The sequence below is a fragment of the Ammospiza caudacuta genome, chromosome 9, assembly GCF_027887145.1.
Source record: "Ammospiza caudacuta isolate bAmmCau1 chromosome 9, bAmmCau1.pri, whole genome shotgun sequence".
NCBI classification, from domain to species: Eukaryota; Metazoa; Chordata; class Aves; order Passeriformes; family Passerellidae; genus Ammospiza; species Ammospiza caudacuta.
Window position 1 is genome coordinate 7,586,947 of NC_080601.1, and position 21,070 is coordinate 7,608,016.

The following is a 21,070-nucleotide window of genomic DNA, read 5'->3' on the forward strand; positions in this document are numbered from 1 at the left end:
GGCAGGGACTGGAATTGGAGGGGAAATTCATGCTGGTGTTCTGTTTTTCCCAGATGTGCCACATGGTCACAGCCTCTGTTGTTACCCTGATCTCACTCCTTGTGTAAAATGCACTCAGCAGGAAAAGAATTGGATTTATAGGTCCCAAACATGACATGAATTACCCTTAATACTTCACAGATCAAATTTAAAGGTACTTGAAGTCAGTATTTCTTAGCTGGGGGTGAGGTTGGGATGGGGTTGGAAGTGTCCAGTGATGAAAACTGGTGCATATCTTGTAGCAGACCCCATGAAATCTCATTATTAAAACCCCCACTGTAGATAAAACCAGATAAAACCAAAAAGGACAGAGCCTTCCATTCAGAAGGAAAGAGAATTTTGCTGAATTGAAGTTTTCCCTAATTCAAATCCATTAAATAATTGCCTAATTATTGGGCCAACTTAAATCTCCTATGCTCTTGGGTTCCTCTGCCTGAAATCCCATTGAATTCTAAATCAAGCAGTGAGGTTTTATGGAATTTAGGGTTCACTCTTCACACCTGTAACTTTTTCCTTTAGAAGAAAGCTGAGCAGCAGCATTTTTAATCAGAAAATCAATCCCCTGGACATGCCCAACAAAGGATATTTAGGATACTAATCACTGACTTGGCAATAGATTAAAATCCTTCTGTTTTAGCTGGGAATTGTGGTTATTTTCACTTGTAGATTTTCCAGCAGGAGAAATTGTGTTGGTAGGCTGGAGATCTTCTTAATCCAGGAAGGATTGGGATCATCAGGGTTGAGGCTGAGCATCCTCCACCTCTGCTGACTCCGGGAGGTGTTGGAATACCGGGTTGTACGTGTGGAATGACTTTGGCTTTTCCCTAAGTTGGCCTGGGGATTTACTTGCCATGTGTTACGGTTTTGGCCTGGCAAAGCCAGAGCCCCCATGAGTTCACCTTCTCCCCGGTGTCTGCTGTGAGATGTGACCAGGAATAAGCAAAGCAGGCTCCAACTTAAACATAAAGAAAAGTTTATTAACCCAACTACACACAAAGTATTACTAAACTACACACAAAAGAAAAAAAAGAAAACACGAGGAAAATGAAAACATCACAAAAAACACTCTCCCCCTCCTCCCCCCTAAATTCCCAATACAATACATCCTCCAAAATCACCAGTTCTGGGTCCAGCACTGCCCTCTAGATTGCTCAAACTTTGAGTTCCTCAAGAGGAGAGGGAGTCCTTCCATGTGTCGTGGTGGCCTTTTCTGTCCTTGTTCCGGTGCTCTCACCACCGAACAGGGATCAGGGCTGCTTCCAGGGTTGTCTTTTTAAGGATGCTTTGTCCAGTTCCAGAAAAGCACAGTATCTCACATTTGTGACATCTGTTCCCCCCATATTTTATATACCCCCTGGGGCCGAGGGGTACCCACACTGAATCTTCTTTGGCTCTGGGACATTTCTCCCCCTGGACTCAGTCTCTGTATCACACGGAAACATGGCTCTGCCCATGGCTACACAAAAGAGTCCAGCATAAAATGCCACTCCATCTTCTCCATTCTTCTAACATCTCTCACTCTCTCTCTCTCTGGTCCAGACCTCCATCACTCGTTCATTTCCTTTGTCCTCCTCCACTCTTATCACTCGTCTAGGAAGGGTTAATGTTCTGTAGGGTTTTCATTGTCCAAAAAGGGTTAAAAACTCCTCCAGGCGGCTGGACTCCTGGCTGCACCCCCCCCCCTCCTCAGCCGGGCTGCCTGCTGCCAGCACATATTTACTGAGTTTCAAGATAACGACACAGGCTGCACTCTCTCTCTCTCTCTCTCTGTCTGTCTCCAAGGCGGGGGGGGAGGAATGGCTGCCCGATGTCTCTTGGGGCTCCTCCACCCTTCCATCTTCCAGGGCCTCCTCACCCCCATCTCTGTCCAGGCCCAGGCCTACCACATGGCTGCCCCTCCCTGCCCAGCAGCAGCGGCTGGACGGGGGAAGGGAGATCCGACCTCCGTCCCTCGAAGTCCCAAGAGAGCCTCCCAGGGCCGAAGCTCTGCTTTTAACCCCTGGGTGTTCTCGGAGGTGTGTCCAAAAACCCACTGGCTACACCAGGTGCCAATATCAAAATCCAAGCACCCATTGGTTTGACCACAACATCCCAGAATTCCCACTTCTTCCTGGTCAAACCACCACACCATGGTATCATTCTCAATTCACAGAATCACTGGGTTGGTAGAGACCTCCAAGATCATCGAGTCCAACCCATCTCCAACACCTCAACTAAACCCTGGCACCCAGCGCCACATCCAGTCTGGTTTTAAACACATCCAAGATTGGTGACTCCACCACCTCCCCAGGCAGATCATTCCAGTTCTTTATCACCCTGTCTGTAAAAAACTTTTTCCTAATATCCAACCTATATTTCCCTTGGCACAGCTTGAGACTGTGTCCTCTCATTCTGGAGAAAGAGCCCAGCCCCACCTGAGCACAGGCACCTTTCAGGAGCTGTACAGAGTGATGGGGGCACCCCTGAGTCTCCTTTTCTCCAGGCTGAGCACCCCCAGCTCCCTCAGGGGTTCCTCACAGGGTTTGTGTTCCCAGCCCCTCTCCAGCCTCGTTGCCTCCTCTGGACGCGCTCCAGCGTCCCAACGTCCTTCCCAAGCTGAGGGGCCAGAGCTGGACACAGCACTGCAGGTGTGGCCTCACCAGGGCCAGGCACAGGGGCACAGTGACCTCCCTGCTCCTGCTTTCTGCATCATAGAATGGTTTGGGCTGGAAGGGAACCTTAAAATTCCTACAATTCCACCCCAACAGGAGAGCTGGAGAGGGACTGGGGACCAAGGGATGGAGGGACAGGACACAGGGAATGGCTTCCAGTGCCAGAGGGCAGGGATGGATGGGATATTGGTAATTAGGAATTGTTCCCTGGCAGGGTAGGCAGGCCCTGGAATGGATTTCTAGAGAATCTGGGACTGCCTCTGGATCCCTGGAAGTGTCCAAGGCCAGGGCTTGGAGCAGTCTGGGATAATGGAAAGTGTCCCTGCCCATGGCAGGGGTGGGATAAGATGGGTTTAAAATCCCTTCCAATCCAAACCTCTCTGGGATCCTGGGATTCAATGAGCTGGGCCTGTGTTCTGCCTTGAAATCAGAACAACCTGGCCAAGCTTCGAGGCAGGGAATGATTACCTGGGATATTTGTATGCTGATAATGAGGAATAAACAATCTATTGGGAGGCTGAGTATGTAATCAATGTTATGTCTTAATTACACCACAGAGCTCGCTGGGATAATTTGCATTCCTGGGAAATTGATAGAGAAGGATGCAGCTTTTTGAGGAGAGCCAAGGAAGGGCTGACATGTGAATTACAGAGGTTTTCCAGATGTGCCAGTGTGTGATATTTGCATAATAATCACAGAATCCCAGAAAGGTTTGGGCTGGCAATGCCTTGTGGGGCTCAGGTACCTCCCAGCCACAGAGGGATTCCTGTGGGAGAACCTCTCAGGGGATATTTTGGGTTAAGTGTTGTAGGGATTTGGGATTTCAGGTTGCACCTGGCAGAGTCTGAGATTAATCCAAACCCAGACTCCTGGCAGCAGTAAGAAATTTAAGACTTTGGAGTGATTTTTGATTGATTCCCAGATTAGGTCGTTGGATGCTGCACTGACAAAAAGAAAAAGGAAAGAAAGTAGTGACATGACCTTAAGTCCATATCCTGAGTATTTTTAATGAGATTTGCACTTTTGGCTGAATTCAGAAGAGCTCAGGAAGAACCAGTTCAGCTGCTGACAACTATGGGGATATTGGTACAAATGGAGCTTTTCCTTTGGGTGATGGAGATTTTCCTTTTAGGTGTTGTCCCACTTGGAGCATCTTCATCACCCCCAGCCTTCATAGCTGCTTTTTAAATTTATTTTTTTAATATTTAAAATATACATTGGAATATAGCTGGGGCTGCCCCTGGATCCCTGGCAGTGCCCAAGGCTAGGCTGGAGCAGCCTGGGACAGTGGAAGGTGTCCCTGCCATGGCAGGGGTGGCACTGGATGGGATTCAAGGTCCCTTCCCACTCAAACCATTCCATGATGCTGGTAATGGAGATTGTGGTGATATTTTATGGGCAGAAGAAGACTGAGATTTTGGATAATAATTTTGGATATTTTTGTAGTCATGCCATAGGACATCTCCAGCAAGTTGTGTTTCTGAGCCGCTCAGAAATGTCCCAAACCCAGAAATATTTCATGTTCTTACCCTTCTCTTGCATTTGAAACTTGGAGAGGATCCAAGGAAAATCTGTATCCTGGTGTAGGTGTTGTCCCAACTTTGATCCATGTCCCCTGTTTGTGTAGCCTGGTTCCAGGAATGCAGGGTAGGGAATAAACATGGGATTAAATATTGAAGGTTGGTGATTTAAAAAGGCTCTGTCCTGCACCCAGTGCAGAAATATTTCCAAATGCAGCTTTCTCAGGGAATAAGCAGCAAAGGCAAATCCCAGCTGGTTTTTTAAGGATTTGCTTTTGCCTTTTCCAAGCTCATCAGAAGGAGGCTGTAGCTCCCTTAGAGCTTCCAGAAGACCTGAGGCAGATCCCTTCCCCAGAGCCAGATGTCCCTAATCATCCTCCCCTGCCCCTTTCCCTGCTCCTTAGTGCTCTCCTTCAGCCTCCTGGCCAAGTGGCTCCGTGTGGGATTGGAGGGAGGGACCACAGCAGGATTTTCTCCTTGGTTCACCTTCCTTTTCCCAATCCCTTTGTCTTTTTGGCCATGCTGAGCACAGAGCTGGTGACTGAGGAGTCATTGTGGGGTGAGTCCTGCCCAGCCATGACAGCCTTGTCTCTGTGGGCAAGAATTTTCATTTGGAGCTTGCTCGGCTCAGCTCTCCCCCCATGCATCATTTTCCACCTCTGAGCATCAAATCCTGTTGGATTTGTGGGTTCTGCTGCACCAAATCCTCTCTGATTTGTGGGTTCCACGGCACCAAATCCTGTTTGATTTAGCACCAAATTCCCTTTTATTTGTGGGTTCTACAGCACCAAATCCTGTTGGATTTGTGGGATTCTACTGCACCAAATCCCCTTGGATTTGAGGGTTCTAAAGCACCAAAACTCTGTTTGATTTGAGGGTTCTACTGCACCAAATCCCATTTGATTTGTGGGTTCTACAGTGTCCAGCCGCTCCTCTTTGGCTTTTATCAGCAGGTTTAATCTCATCACCCAGTTTGATCCCCTTTCCTCACCCTCACCTTCCCTTCTTTTCCAGAGCATGTTGGACAGCAGGAATCCCCCTGTACATCCCAGGATTCCTGGGTGCTTGGTGTCCTTAACCCTCCTGAGTTTCCCTGAGAGCCTTTATGAAGAGACCACGTCAAAATGCCTCTGGAATGCACAGGGAAGCAATTCCAGCCCTTCCCAAGCTGAGTTTGGGGAACCAAGGGCCTCATTTCCTACTCCTACACTCAGCAAGAGTAGCAGTGACCCCTTTGATATATTCACACCTAATTTTTACTGATTTGTGTGATTCCAGACATCAGACCAGGCAGTGGGAAGTTCTCTTGAAGCCTCTGGCAGTCGTTTCCCCAGCATTTTCCACCTCTATTTTTGCCTTTATCGCACAGTGAGGGGCATGTGCTGAAATAATCCTGTGAGAACCCTGAGTTCAGGTGTATCAAAGCCAATCCCTTATCCCAGGTATTCTCTGGAAGTGCCTCCTGACCCCTCTTTGGTTCCTTTTTCTCCTGGCTGGAAGCAGAATGGTCAGGGGGGTCTGTTCCTGATCCAGCCTTGTTTTAAATCCTGGCATTCCAAACCCTGCAAAAACCTTTTCTCTTGGAATAGATTTTATTCTCAACTTTCTCCCTGGTGCTCCTCAGAAATCTCTGTTGGGTCCCTCACCATGGGTTTGTCCCTGTTTTTCCCTCATCCAGGTACAATCAGCATTTTAAAAGATTGTCTTTTTCCTTCTCACACTTTTTTATTGTCCATTTCATGTCATTTTGGAGATATCTGGTTTATATTTCTTCCCAAATCCTCAGGGATGCAATGAGATGCTTTTAATGCCACCACTAACTTCTACTTTCCCTTTTCTCTGCTCCTTTTAATTTCCTTTCAAGTTTCCTCATTTCTCTCTTAATTTGTTTTATATTTAAGGCTGACCATGGGGTGGATATTGGGAATTTTCATTTTCATGGGGATTAAACTGGAGTATTTTTAACAGAAAAGCAGTTCTTTGGGGAATTGTTTTTTGGGATCAAGGCTGCTTTAAGGATGAGATAGTTTGGGGTAAAAAAAGGATCCAGCTGAGGTCACTCAGTAATTCTGACCTGGCAGTTTCCCACGTGTCTTGTCCTCTTCAGTGAATTTTCCTGAGAATTTTCAGCTTAAAATAAGACCTTACAACTTTATATATAATCTTAATTTATGGATTTCCCAGCACTTGTGCCTGCCCTTGGTTCTGGTTCCACTCCCCATCTTTGTGTGATTGATTTAAATGCAGCTTCCTTTAAATGCCAGTTCATTATTGCTGTTTTTCCTGTCTTTTTAAGGCAATGGAGTTTTCAAACCCTTCATTCCTCTGCAATATTTAGTTCTGAATACATTTTTCCACTCTGGTGAGCTGTCCTTGTTCTTTGTTGTAGAAATCTGTAGGACAAAATCTTGCTTTCTTTATGGAAGAGAAAGTGAGGAGAAGATACAATTGAAGCTCCAAATTAAAAGCAACTTCTCAAAAATCCCAGACCTCAGTAAATGAACTGGAGCTGCCTTCAGCTCTGTGCTATTAAAACTCGATTAAAATCAGCCTGTTCTGCTGAAATTCCCACCAGAATTTATACAGAGGCTCCATGTTTAATAAACCTTCCAGCTCCTCTCTGGTGAACACAAAACCCGAAGTTTTAAAGCTGTAAAAATGAACATTAAGGATGAAATTCTCCCTGGTCAAAATCACTGAGGCTCAATAGGCACCCACTTTATTATAAGAGAAGCATGGGAAGGAATAACTGGAAATAATGGAAAACCAGTTGGTTTTGGGATTGGTGCTGCTGCTCTGGCTGTGTCTCAGCTCAGTCTGATTTCACCCTTCATGTCAGAGATTTGCAGAGAGCAAATTAATCCTCAATAAAGCCCTCATTTAGTCAATTGTGGATTATTTTGGATAATAGTTATAATAGAATAATATAATAATAATGGTATATAATAATATATATAATATATTACAATATATAATATATAATAGTAATAATTATATATAATAATATAATATAAAATAATAACTACAATTGTTATATGTAAAATATATAATAATACCCACTAATATATAATAATTTCCAAATTATTAATATAATTATTAATTATATTAATTTATAAATAATAATTATAATAAATAATTGTATATATTATATTAATATACAATATATGTTATCATTATATTATTATATATTGATAATTTAAGAATAATAATTATTATATTATTCATTAACATAATAAATTATTATATTAATGCATACTGATATTATTACTGTTATTATTGCCATTACTATTACTATTATCATTATTATTTCCTAATAATTTTAGGATATGATCCACAGACCAGCCAATGTGTGGAATTCCAGGGAGCTGCAAGCACATAAGTAAAGCTGCTGGAATCTGCTCCCTTGTTATCTTTACATATTTTTATATCAATATATTCATTTCTGTGCAGTTTTGGAGCCTGTCCAGCACACCCTGTGTCTCACAGGATGAGGATCTTGAGGCATAAGTAACTTACAATGCCCTGAATCAGGAGAAATAAGTGCTTGAAACATGTGCAACAAGAGGCAGAATTTAATGTTAGTGCAGAAATCACAGAGGGGAGGATTACAGGGGGCAGGGAGGATGAAATTCCTGTTTCCACAAGGGCTGGATCTGGTTACTGAAGCAACTGAAGGAGGTGTGATGTCCCCTCTTGTTTAATAAGAACTCCAAGCTCCTGGTATTGCGGGAGAAATTAATCCCAGGTTCCCTGAGGCTGGAAAATCCCTGCCAGCCCCTGGAGCCCCAGCTGTGCCCAGTGCCCACCTTGTGCCCAGCCCAGAGCACTGAGTGCCACCTCCAGCCCTGCCTGGGACACCTGCAGGGCTGGGCACTGCAAAGCTCCCTGGGCAGCCCCTGCCAAGGCCTGAGCACCCTTTGCATGCAGAAATTGCTGCTGCTGTCCCAGCTGAGCCTCCCCTGGCCCAGCCTGAGGCCCTTTCCCCTTGTCCTGTCCCTGTTCCCTGGCAGCACAGCCCGACCCCCCCTGGCTGTCCCCTCCTGGCAGGGAGTTGTGCAGAGCCACAAGGGCCCCCTGAGCCTCCTTTGCTCCAGGCTCAGCCCCTTGCCAGCTCCCTCAGCCCCTCCTGGCTCTCCTGAGGCGCTCCCTGAGGTTGCTCTGCTCTGTGCCTGGACAGGCCGAGCTGCTTGGATTGCTGGAAAGGAGCTGGAAATTCTTTCCCTGTGGCTCAGGGCAGCAGATTCTCCTCAGTGTCCATCATCTCCCACCCTGAAATGGGGGCACACACAGAACCATCCCTGCCATGTGCTGGAGTTCAGGGGCAAGGTCCAGCTGGACTTTAGGGCTTGGAGCAGCCTGGGACAGTGGAAGGTGTCCCTGCCTGTGGCAGGGGTGGCACTGGGTGGGATTTAAGGTCCCCTTCAATTCAAACCATCCTGAGATTCTGGAATCCCATCTGCCACAGTCTCTCCTACCTCTGCCTGCCCCAGCTTTACCTCAGTTTATCTTGGTTTATCTAAATTTCCATCAAGCTCTCCTGAGGTTCACCTCAGCCTGGTTTCCCTGTCAGGGCCACCTCTCCTTTGCCTGCTTCTTCCAACCTTCTCCTTCTCAACTCCAATCAATCAAATCCAGCTTTAATCCATATTTTATACCTCCACACTTGTTAAGTTCAGTCCTTCATGTCTGTTTTCCCTCAACAGCTGAGCTCACTGCTGGCTCTCAAAAAATAAGAGCTTCTGAACAGCAGCATTGGCTCGTAATTTTCTCTGAAATCCATGAGTAAATTTTCCAGGGAAGGCAGATTTTAGTGTGTTTTAACCACGTTCACTGCTCTCTTTGGGATGCAGCAGCAAATGCTGTGTGCATTATGGAAAGTGGCTGCTCCTGGGGACTGCAGACATTTCAAAATAATTAATAAATGTTATTAGAGGAAGGAGAAAAGCTCCTCAATATTCCATTTTTAACATGATTTCTGAGCATTCCAGCCAAAACACCAACTACCACAGTCAATGTTCAGTTAACAGCGTTTCCACCTGAGTCAGAACCCTCTGCAATGATGGAATGATGCTTCTGCATATCAGGAAGGCATTTTTATTTGACACATGTATTAATCAAGAGCCAGAGGAGCGTTATGGCCCGGAACAACTCCTGTAAATGCACGGGGAATGTTTTTATTCCAGCTGTCCCTGGCAGCGTTTATTGAAACCCCACAAGTTTCCCTGATGGAATACACAGTGTTATTTCTTGTTGGTATTATGGATTTAATGGTTTGGAAAAGCAGCTCCTCATGAATCCCATTAACCACTCTGCCAGTCAGGGAAATCCAGCCTCACCTGCACTGCTCATGGGGTGGTTTGAGGAGCAACCTTTGGGGGCTCAGGGTTTTTCCCAAAGTTGGTGTGTGACCTCTGAAGGAAGAATTGGGGACCCCTCTTGCAGGTGGGATCTGCGTGTCTGAGTGGGCAGGACCCACAGGGATCATCCAGCCCAGCTCCTGGCCCTGCCCAGACACCCCAAAAATCCCATCCAGTGTCTGGGAGCATTGTCCAAGTGCTCCTGAATCTCTGGTGGATGTGATGTGGAAATAAAGGTGGGAACCTCCTTGTGCTGCTGTGGCACAGGGAGTGAGCCCAGCCCAGCATTTGGGGGAAATTCAACTCCCAGAGGAAACAAATCAGGCAAAAAGAGGAATTTCCAATTCTTTCTGTGCACCCTGGGGCTCTTTTCCCAGCCCTGGGAGTCGTGCATGACTGAAACCTCCTGCAACAAAAGTTGCCCTGATTTCTTTATATCCTTTTTTTCTCTCTGCAGAGAAATTCTTGATTTTTTTTTTTTGTCTTGCTCTTTTTGCCCATAAACAGCTGGATTTCAGCTGGATTCCAGCAAGCTTTGTGCTTTTTGCACTGCCATTGGCTCGCTTTAGTGGTTTAGTGGGGGATCTGGGTTCCCGGTTGCTTCCTGAGGTCTTCTCCAGCCTTAGTGATGCCTGATTCTATGATTTTAGGATTCCATCTGCCTCCCAGTTGGGGTTGGAGCAGCAGGCAGGTGTTGATGGGAGTGCTCTCCTTGTCCCCCACTCTCCATGTGTTGCTTTGCCACAGGAAGGATTTTGCCACCCTTTGGTTTTGGTGGAGAAACACCTCCCAGAGCTCCCACCACGTGTGATCCAAGTGCTGCTGGATCCAGACCTGCTCCTGCCACCCTAGAAAGCTTCCCCATGTTGACTTCTGGAATAGGCACCCCAAAAAGGCTCTGAAGTGACAGTAGTGCCACCTTGGGATGTCTGAACAGTTTCTCCTGTGGTATTTCAGAATTGCCTTTTTTCCCCCCTTTCCCTGCTCCTCAGAACCTGCTGCTGCTGCTCTTTGTGCAGGTTGTGGTGATCCACAGCTCTCCAAGTGCAGGAGCAAAGAAAATCCCAGGGATCAGCTAATTTCAGGAAGAGATAGGTGCAGAGTTGGGAATAAAAAGCCAGTAGGCTAAAACACAACTGGATATCAAACCTGACACGATATTGAGGCTGCACAGGAGCAGAATTGAATTAGAATTGGAGAATCCATCAGGTTGGAAAAGATCTCTAAGCTGGAAGTGTCCAAGGCCAGGTTGGACAGGGCTTGGAGCAGCCTGGGATAGTGGAAGGTGTCCCTGCCCTGGGGCTGGATGGGATTTAAGATCCTTCCAACCCAAACCAGTCTGGGAATCTGTGATGATCCTGTTATCCCAGATCTCCTTGGGTTTGGGATTTGTTTGATAGAGGAAGTCCCTAAAACGCCAGTTTTTCCCCAGGGCACACACAAACCCTGGGCAGTGAATTAATGCAGCCCATTTTGTGCTATTTAAGCACAGCAAAACCTTTACAAGCCAGGGATAACAGCCCAGGGATTTTACAGGATGGGACAGGTTTCTATCCAGTGTGGAAAACAGGGAATGCTCAGGAGAGAAAAATCTAAGCAGGGGTTATTTAATCATTGTGTAGGAAATGCTGCTCTTGGGAAATAAAGCATTGAAACACAAGGAATTACTGCAAAGTTCATTTAGCTAAGTAGCTCTTTTTAATCACACCAAGAGGAGATTTTGTCTTGTTGGGGTTTTGAGCTGCCTAATGTTCCCAGTGTGTGACCGTGTTCACAGGGGTTCTTGGATTGGGGAAGAGATGAGGATCTGACTCCATGTTTCAGAAGGCTTGATGTATTATTTTATTATATATATGACATTAAAACTATACTAAAACAATAGAAGAAAGGATTTCATCAGAAGGCTGGCTAAGAATAGAATAGCAAAGAATCATAACAAAGGTTTGTGGCTAGGGCTGTCTGTCCAAGCCAGCTGACTGTGATTGGCCATTAATTACAAACATCCAACATGGGCCAATCAAAGATTCACCTGTTGCATTCCACAGCAGCAGATAATCAATGTTTACATTTTGTTCCTGAGGCTTCTCAGGAGGAAAAATCCTAAGGAAAGGATTTTTCATAAAAGATGTCTGTGACACCAGTGTGTTGCCAAGCTCCTGTTTAACTGCTCTGTGTTCCTCAAAATATTGGGAATTGCAGCTCAAAGCTGGAAGTTTAGCTTTGTTTGCAGATGGGAACAATGGATTAATTCTGTTTGGTGTTCAATTGCAGGTTGATACGGTCAACATTTTGCAGAAAATTTGCAGCTGAGTGTGGGGCAAGGAGACAAAATCCTCATTCCTGCTGCTGAAATTGTGCTGGGTGAAAGTTTATTCCAGACTGGTTTGGGTTGGGAGCTCAAATCCCATCCTGTTCCACCTGACATGGTCAGGGACACCTTCCACTGTCCCAGGCTGCTCCAAATGTCCAACCTTGGGCACTGCCAGGGATCCAGGGGCAGCCACAGCTGCTCTGGGCACCCTGTGCCAGGGCCTGCCCACCCTGCCAGGGAAGGACTTCTCCCTCATATCTCATCTAAATCTGGTTTATGTGAGTACATCTTAGAAACTTGAGTGAGTTTTGATTTAAATTCAGAGAAGATCTGATTTATACAACAACATTTCAGGGTTGGAGAGAAAATAGAAGGTCAGGAACATGCCATGGCTTTCATGTTAGATTATTTTCCCTGCAGCCTCAGAAGGGTGTGTGGTTTTTCCCTGAAGGATGTGTGGTTTTTCCCTCCATCCCTTTTCCTCAATGTCTTTTTCCTGATAAAATCAAATCCCAGCTGTAGAAAGGGAGCCTCAGCCCTGGAGCCTCTTGGACAAGGGACAAGAAATTGTCCCTGGGATGTACAAGTATCTCAGTGTTGTGATTATTTCCATTTTCTTCCTGTCATTTCTGTGGAGGGGATTGTGGGGTTCAGTTTCACCAGTCTTACAATTGCAGAATAATTCATTCCACTGCTTTATTTTAATTATTTATTCCAAAACTCCTTCATTTCTCTGCGTGTCCTGTTGCTCAGCCGAATAATTTTGCTCCTAACATCCTGTAAAAAGAGATTTTTCACATTGTTTTACACCCAGACAGTTGCAGTTTGGCTATTTTAGGATTTTAGGGACCATCACTTCAGAGCATATTTTAATTTTGTCCCATCCAAAGCCTAAGGGTTATAGAGGCTAAAAGGACACTTTTTAGTTTTCCTTTCAGTGCTGTTCTTCCTGTTCCCTTTTTTAATGGTCCCCCCACATCAACTTCTCCATTCATCAACACTATCCCTTCCAACTCAGGGCTGTGTTAAGATCCTTTCTTTAATTGGGAATATTAATTTTCCTTGGGATTGGAGCTCCTGTAGGCAAGGAGCTAGAACTGATTTGTGATCTCTTTTAAATGTGAATTTATTGCTTTTCTCATTCCCCTTTCCTGGCATGTCAGTGAGCCAATTTGTCCCAGGCTGAATCTCCACCTTCCAGGAGAGATTTGTGTTGTTTTCCCCTTTTCCTTCCCCAAATAACTTGAGACATTTTCCCTCACCCCATTCTCACAGTCAGTGAACTAAATGAGTTCTTTAATTTGAGACTTCTGACCTGCCCGAGATCCTTTTTGGCTTTCCATTAATCTCCCCTCACACCCATCACTCTCCATCACACTCCAAATAGGATTTGGGAGTATTTCTTGTGGCCTCCAGCTTGTTCTTCCTGAATTATTTCAGCTTTCAGTGTGCAGGACTGAAGAAGATTTCTGAAGTAGTTTGGGAGCTTGTACAAGGGTTAATTAAAAACCTGGGCAAACCTCTGTGTTGTAAGAATGTGAGAGGAGCAGAGCTGGGAGGAATAAGAGGTGACAGGGAAAGGTTATGTAAAATAAGAGCTTGAAAAGAGCAAATCAGGATGGGTAATTAGCAGGGGTTGTAGTACAAGTGGTTTGAAATTCCAAGGAAAAATACCTGATGTAATTGAACACTTCCTTAATTAATCCCTGCCAGCACTTCTCATTAAGGAGTTTGGAGGCTGCAGGAGAGGATGGAGAGATTTCAGGGAGACAGCAAAGATTGGGAATGATATTAGAGAAAGACAAACACCAGGGAAACATCAGGGCCTTCAGCTGATCAAATCACACAGGGTGAGGTTATTCCTGAATAATTCATGGGAGTTTTCTGTGGCATGTTGGGACAGAAGGTTGGATTACTCCAAGAGAAATCCTAGGATCCTCCACAGCACCTGCTCCAGCTGATTGTGGCTGATAGATGTTGTCAGATCTGTTTAATACTGTTAAATTCAATAGTTTCAGGTGCCTTTTTAATACTCTATTTAATTTATATGTAATACTCCAGGTGGTTTTGTTCAAGAGCAGAGTTTGGTAATTACAATTTCCCTCCACCTCTTTCCTTGGTCTTCTCTGATTTTCTCCAGGCAGGTGTTCCTAAGCAAACCTTACACATTTCCTTGGAATTTTCCTTGGAATTTTGGCCTTCCTGGAGCTAACTGGAGTGAAAGCTCTATTTTTTTTAATACTCTAGTTAATTTATATTTATATATAATACTCCAGATGGTTTTGGTAATAACAATTCCTCTCTCTGCTTCTTTCTTCTCTGATCTTCTCCAGGCAGGTGTTGTTCTTAAGCAAACCTTACATATTTCCTTGGAATTTTGGTCTTCCTGGAGCTGACTGGAGGGAAAGCTCTGTTTTTTTAAATAATCTATTTCATTTATATTTATATGTAATACTCCAGGTAGTTTTGGTAATAATTTCTCTCTCTGCTCTCCTTTCCTTGGTCTTCTCTGATCTTCTCCAGGCAGGTGTTGTTCCTAAGCAAACCTTACACACTTCCTTGGAATTTTTGGGCTTCCTGGAGATGACTGGAGGGAAAGCAGAGCTCCCACATCCTTCCTACTTCCTTTCCTCCTGACAAAACCTGCATTTATCATTTGGCACCTCTGAGACCAGGGATTGAACAGCAGTCCAAACACTCCAGGCATGGGACCTTGGACACTTCCAGGGATCCAGGGGCAGCCACAGCTTCTCTGGGAAATCCATTCCAGGGAGCAATTCCTTCCCAAAATCCCATCTAACCCCACCCCCTGGCAGTGGCAGGTTTTATTTTATATTTTACATTTATCCTCAGCCTAATTTAAATGACTCCTTCCCTACTGCCAGAACCTTCTGGGGGAATAATGGGAAAGGAACACCTGGAAAATGGGATGTCAGGATGGAGCCATCCTTGTGCCAGTGCTGTTAGAAATTTGGGACAGAAACATGTGGGAATAAAGGAATTTATTCCTGCTCCAGCCCTTGGATGCATCCTCTGCATCACTCCATGCTGTATTCTGGAGCCTCCCTCATCATTCCCAGAGTGTTTGGTGGGATAAATTAATTCCATTCCTCCTGTTCAGTTAAATGTGCTTTTATCATCATTTCATACCTGAAAAAGGAGGCATCAGAAACAGCTGGAAATGGCTGTGTTTCCCTAATTTCCACAATATTCCCTGCAAAACCTAGCCCAGGTGAGAGGAGAGTTAAATAGGAGTGGAAATTTGATGTTCTGTCTGCCAAAAAAAGCCCTGAGGACACAAAGTTGTGGCAGTTCCTTTGCCTGAGGGGAGATAAACAAACAATTTTTGGGATAAAATAGCCCAAAAGGCAAAGTGAGCTGATGAATTCCAGCTTGGGGTGCAAAGTAATAATAATTTTCAGGTCTGGTGACGCTGCCAGCAGCACTTGGGCTGGGGATGATTCACCTGATGATCCTTGAAAAAACTTGGGAAGGCTTCAATGAGCACATAAAAACCTTGGGAAGATGCTTAAAGAATGCAGGGCCATGTGAATATTGCATTTCATTTGGGAAATAATGCCCCTGCTGGCTGCTCTGATTTCAAGGATTTTTTAATATTCAGTAGGACTTCCCCACCTATCTGATATTAAATATACCAGATTAAATAACATCAACAGTGTTTAGGTTGCTCTTCTGTAAATATTTAATTTAAAACTTTGCATTTCCCCCCTTATTTCACTGCCTTTGCATGTGAAGAAGGAGCTGATGATCTTCAGCCACTGGGTCCATGAGAAGAAATGAAGCAAACCAGCCCAAATTTTGTCCTTTGGCAGGCTGGGGGTGTGATGGGAATGTTGAAAATAAAGAGAATTAAGGCCTGGAGAGTTTCAGTAATGAATAATCCCTGTTATTTAGAGATTTAGGGCTGTTCAGCCTGGAGAAGGAAAGGCTCTGGACATGAGTGAACAGGCTGGGACATATCCCAGGTTTTGGGCTGAACTCTGCCTCCCTCTGTTCCCCCCTTTCAATTGGGATATATTTTCATATGTTCCCAGGTAAATAAATAGGAAGAAAAGTGTGGAAATAGCTCTTTTTGGAAAAGAAGTTCAAAACTGGTTATTGAGTTTTAAAATTTGCTTTAATCAGACGTGTTGATGGAGAGAAGGGTTTGATTCATTTATTGAAATCATTGATTTAGATAATTTCAGTCATTACTCAGTCATTGTAAGGCTCAACCATTACAAGCATTTCAATTTAAACGTTAATGAAAACATCTCCACTTCCATCCAGTTCTCAACCAGGAAATCCTGACACTTTTACCTCAGCTCTTCTCTGTTTCTCCAGCAGCATTTCCTTTGTCTTCAGCCCTTGAACCACAGCAGAAATCTGTCAGAAATGAGAAATTCCCATCAATCTCTTGCTCTTTTGTAAATCTTTAAGTTAAAACTTTGCATTCTCCCCCTCATTTCACTGCCTTTGCATGTTAGGAAAGGAAAAAGGAGCTGATGATCTTCAGCCACTGTGTCCATGAGAAGAAATGAAGCCAAATGAAGAAATTCCCATCAATCTGTAGCTTCAATGTGCAATTCAAATATTCTGCAGTGCCCGATCCCTTCACCTGGAGAGCTCCTACAGCTGCATCCCCATAGAAATCACAGGTTTGGGCATCCCTGCCCAAAACTTCTGGGGGTTTTAGGATGAGCAGTGATTTTGTTGTGTGTCCAAAGATCAGAGCCCCAGCTGTGGCATTTTGCTGGGAAAAAAAATTGTAAAAGAGGCAATAAACTTAAATTGTAGCATCACAGCTCTGATTGCAGGATGATGTTTCAGATTATTGAGAAGGGAAACTCCTGTTGCAGACACGTTTTCTTCCATCATTTTGTTTCTCATTTTCCTTTCCGGCTGTGCCTCCTGCAGTCAGGGAATGGGAGATTTCATATTTTACTTCCAGCATAGGCTCTGTGGAGAGGGATGGGCAAGGAAATTTCTGTGTGTGTTCTAATTCCCAGTGGATGTTGAATTTGTGGGACACATCCCAAAGATATATTTTTCATCTCAGGGCACTCCTAAATAGATAACTTTGAAATCTTTAAAGGCATCAAATCCCACATAATTCCTCCTGTTTCTTCAGCCTGACAGGGGGCTCCAGCACAACAGGAGATGCTGCTCATGCTGATTATAAGGGTCCTGCTGACATTTAAATCTCTACCCTGATTAGCCTTTAGAAAAGCAGCTGTTTGTCATTAAGACAAGAGAAATGAGAATATAAGGTGTGATTAGTGGTTTAATTAATACACAAGTGCATTGTCTGCACTTCAGCAACTTCCTGGGCTGCATGGACCTTGTGGGGGGCTGGTATGTGAATTTATTAAAATATGGAGGATATAACATAGAGGTTGTGTGTGTACATATACATATATATATACACACACATATTATAGATAAAAATATATTATATATATTATTTGTATTTAATTTATATAATATATTCATAATTTAATATAATAAATTATATTATATTATGGTGTATCAATATGATACATTATTATATTAATTATATTATATTAATATTTATATAATATATAATATTATATATTATATAATATTATAAATATATATGGTTTAATTAATACACAAGTGCATTGTCTGCACTTCAGCAACTTCCTGGGCTGCATGGAACTTGTGAGGGGCTAGTGTGTGAATTTATTAAAATATGTAGGATATAACATCGAGGTTGTGTGTGTACATGTACATATGCATATATATATACACACATAATATATATACATTATATATATATTATATACACATTATAAATTTTTATTTACATATAATATATTATTTATATATCATATTATATATTATATATTATTTATTAACATATTATATATTTTAATTTATTTTTATACATTATATATTTTTCATTATTTTGTTTTATTCTTATATTTATTAATAAATTTATTATTATATTTTATTATACATTCTATATACATTATGTATTTTTATATATAATATGTATACGTACATACATGTTATAGATAATATATATAATATATTAATAACTTAATATTATAAATTTTATTATTCATTACTTATAATAATATAATAATATTACATTTATGATATTAAATTAATATTTATAATTTACACATAATATATAATTTTATATAACATACATATCCTATATGTATATATAATTAATATATATTATATATAATATAGCTATAATTTTTATATATTTCATATAAATATATGTAAATAAATATATATAACATACATATCCTATGGGTAGAATATCCTAAATATATAGGATTTTATTAAAATATATAGGATATAATAATGTATTATGGCTGTAAAATGAGAGAGTAGCACCTCTCCACAATTCCTGACAGGGGGGGTCGGGCTGTGCTGCCAGGGAACAGGGACAGGACAAGGGGAAAGGGCCTCAGGCTGGGCCAGGGGAGGCTCAGCTGGGACAGCAGCAGCAATTTCTGCATGCAAAGGGTGCTCAGGCCTTGGCAGGGGCTGCCCAGGGAGCTTTGCAGTGCCCAGCCCTGGAATTGTTTCTTTGATTATAAAACTAAAAATTCTCCTCCAAGAGAAGTTTCAGTGTTGAAAAGCAGAAGAAGCTTTAAGGGCAGTTCTGCCGTGCAAGTCAAGAAGAAATCTTTGAGTTTGCACTTTGAAGGTTTTTCTATCTTGCAAATGCAGTTAGGGATAACAACTCATTAAGTGGGAGGTTTGGGAGCTGAAGGAGCAGCAAATCAAAGCCCATTTATTTCATGGATTTTATCAGTGAGAGTATTTGTAAATATTTTGCCGAAAGTCTCTCTGCTTTGTGCTGTTTCCTGCAGTTAAATGGGGGCATGGGGATGGAATTTATTGCATTCACTGTCTGAAAGAATAAAAAGAAATTAATACAAGTGTAGAGGTCTTGGGAATAGTTTTAATCAAATTGTTTCTCTAAGGAGAAGCCCTATTATAAACTGTATATACTCAAGCATTTATGGCTAATGCAAATTCTAAGCCACAGCTGAAAAGAAAACTGGGCCTTTTGGGGTTCTGCTCTCTGTGCACTGGTTTTCCCTTTTTTTAACCATGGAATTTTGCCTTTGGAAGAATAGGATGTGGTGTTTGGTGAGTGACTCAGAAATCTTGGAATTCAGCAGGGATCCGAAAAGCGAAATTGGAAAAGAATGGCTCAAAACCTCCCCAGCTGGGAGGTGTTTCATTATCGGGCTGGTTCATAATCAGGGCTTGGGTCTGGAAGTTTCCTTGGGAGCAGGACGAAACCTCAATGCATTTTGCTGGATAATGCACTAAAGATGTCCCAAAATCACTCAGGCTGTGATGAACTGACCCCAAATCCTTGCTCACCTTTGGGCTCCCTAGATTTCACCCCATATTCATCAGAACCTTCCCAATCCTCTCAGTGCATGCTTCATGTCCAGCACCTGAATTTCCTGGTTTGCAGTGCTCCCCATTCCCAATGACATCGTTTTCCTCTGCAGTTCACAACAGGAATTTGGACATTTTTTTGCTAATCACGTTTTCCCCTTGTCTTGTTTTTTTTTCCAGCTCTCGTAAATGTGAAACTTTGGGCTATTGATCGGCAATGTTTTCAAACAATAATGATGAGGACTGGCCTCATCAAGCATACTGAGTATATGGAATTTTTGAAAAGGTATGGCACTTGTTTATTTATCCAAAAATCCCATGAAATTGCCGTCCTCTCTTGCCTTTTTTTTCTTTTTCTTGTGAATGAAGTATTTGATTTGTTTCCTTCTCATCTCTTTTGGTTTTAATGATGATGATTATTGTTATTATTTTTCTGATGATTTTTATTTGCTGTTTGCCCATCCTCCTGAAAGGAGGGGGAGCTTTGCTGTGGGGGAGTTTCATTCCTGTTGTGAGTTATTCATTGGCAAAGAGTCCCAGAGCTGAGGGGTGAGAGACAAGCTTTCATATGAGTCATTCAAAGTGTGTCAGAAAAGACACATTTTTACAAAAAACACCCTTTCAAGGGAAAAATCTGGGGTTTAAGCTGGTTCAGATCCATTGGGGGTGTGTTCTTGTGCTTCTGGAAGTAAAATGGGAGCTTTTAGGAAAGCAGAGCTTTAGGTTGCTGTAAAATGCAGGTTGGATGAGTAACATAAACATAAAGACAGAAAAACAAATTTATCACTTATTCAACTTGATTTTCCCAAAGGTTCCTTCAGAGATTTAAGCTGGATAGGATAAATAATGAATAATCCTGATTATTTGGTGAGCTGGGGGTTTCACCTGGAGAGGAGAAGGCTCCAGGGAGAGCTCAGAGCCTAAAGGGGCTCCAGGAGAGCTGGAGAGGGAGTGGGGACAAGGGATGGAGGGACAGGACACAGGGAATGGCTTCAAAATGACAGAATGGAAATTTAGATGGGATATTGGGAATTAGGAATTGTTCCCTGGCAGGGTGGGCAGGCCCTGGCACAGGGTGCCCAGAGCAGCTGTGGCTGCCCCTGGATCCCTGGCAGTGCCCAAGGCCAGGCTGGACTTTGTGGCTGGGAGCAGCCTGGGACAGTGGAAGGTGTCCCTGCCCATGGCAGGGGGGTGAACAATTTCAAGTTCTTTCCAACCCAAACCATCTCATGATTCTATGAAAAATTACTATATTTTTCCGTATATTTTTTTACATATATTTTACAGGGTGTGGCACTGGATGGGCCTTAAGGTCCTTTCCCACCCAAACCATTCCATGATTTCATGAAATCCAGTGCCACAGTGTAAGAAACAGACAGTTCCTTACAGAAAGACAGTGTTCCATGTCACCAGAATGATCCCAAAGGGAAGGAAATGTCAGGAATTGTAGGAAAGGGGAGGCCCAGGCTGATGTGAGGCTTTCAGCCATCCCAGTGCTACTCAGACATTACTAAGCTGTTACTACACCAGGCTTGTCCCAGTTAGTATTGGAGAAGAAAGGGACTCAGGGAGATAATAACAACAGTAATATTATTAATAATAAATGTTAATAATGCCATCATTAATAAAATTATTTAATTACATAATTATTAAATTACATAATTTTAGATAATTATATTTTTACAATTCTATAATTATTACATTATATAAATTTATAATTAGATTGTAAAATTATTAATATAATTATTCGTTTATACAGGTAGATATTATTTAAAGTGTATATTATATACCATG

General features: G+C 42.8%; 1 protein-coding gene across 1 annotated transcript in view; it reads left to right on the top strand.

Annotated features, from left to right (window-relative positions):
* PRKG1 (protein kinase cGMP-dependent 1) overlaps positions 1-21,070 on the top strand; it is a 351,680-nt gene that overhangs the window by 191,537 nt on the left and 139,073 nt on the right. Inside the window, exon 4 of the mRNA XM_058810052.1 lies at positions 19,457-19,562. Coding sequence (XP_058666035.1) covers positions 19,457-19,562 — 106 coding nt within the window. The remainder of the gene's footprint in view (positions 1-19,456; positions 19,563-21,070) is intronic.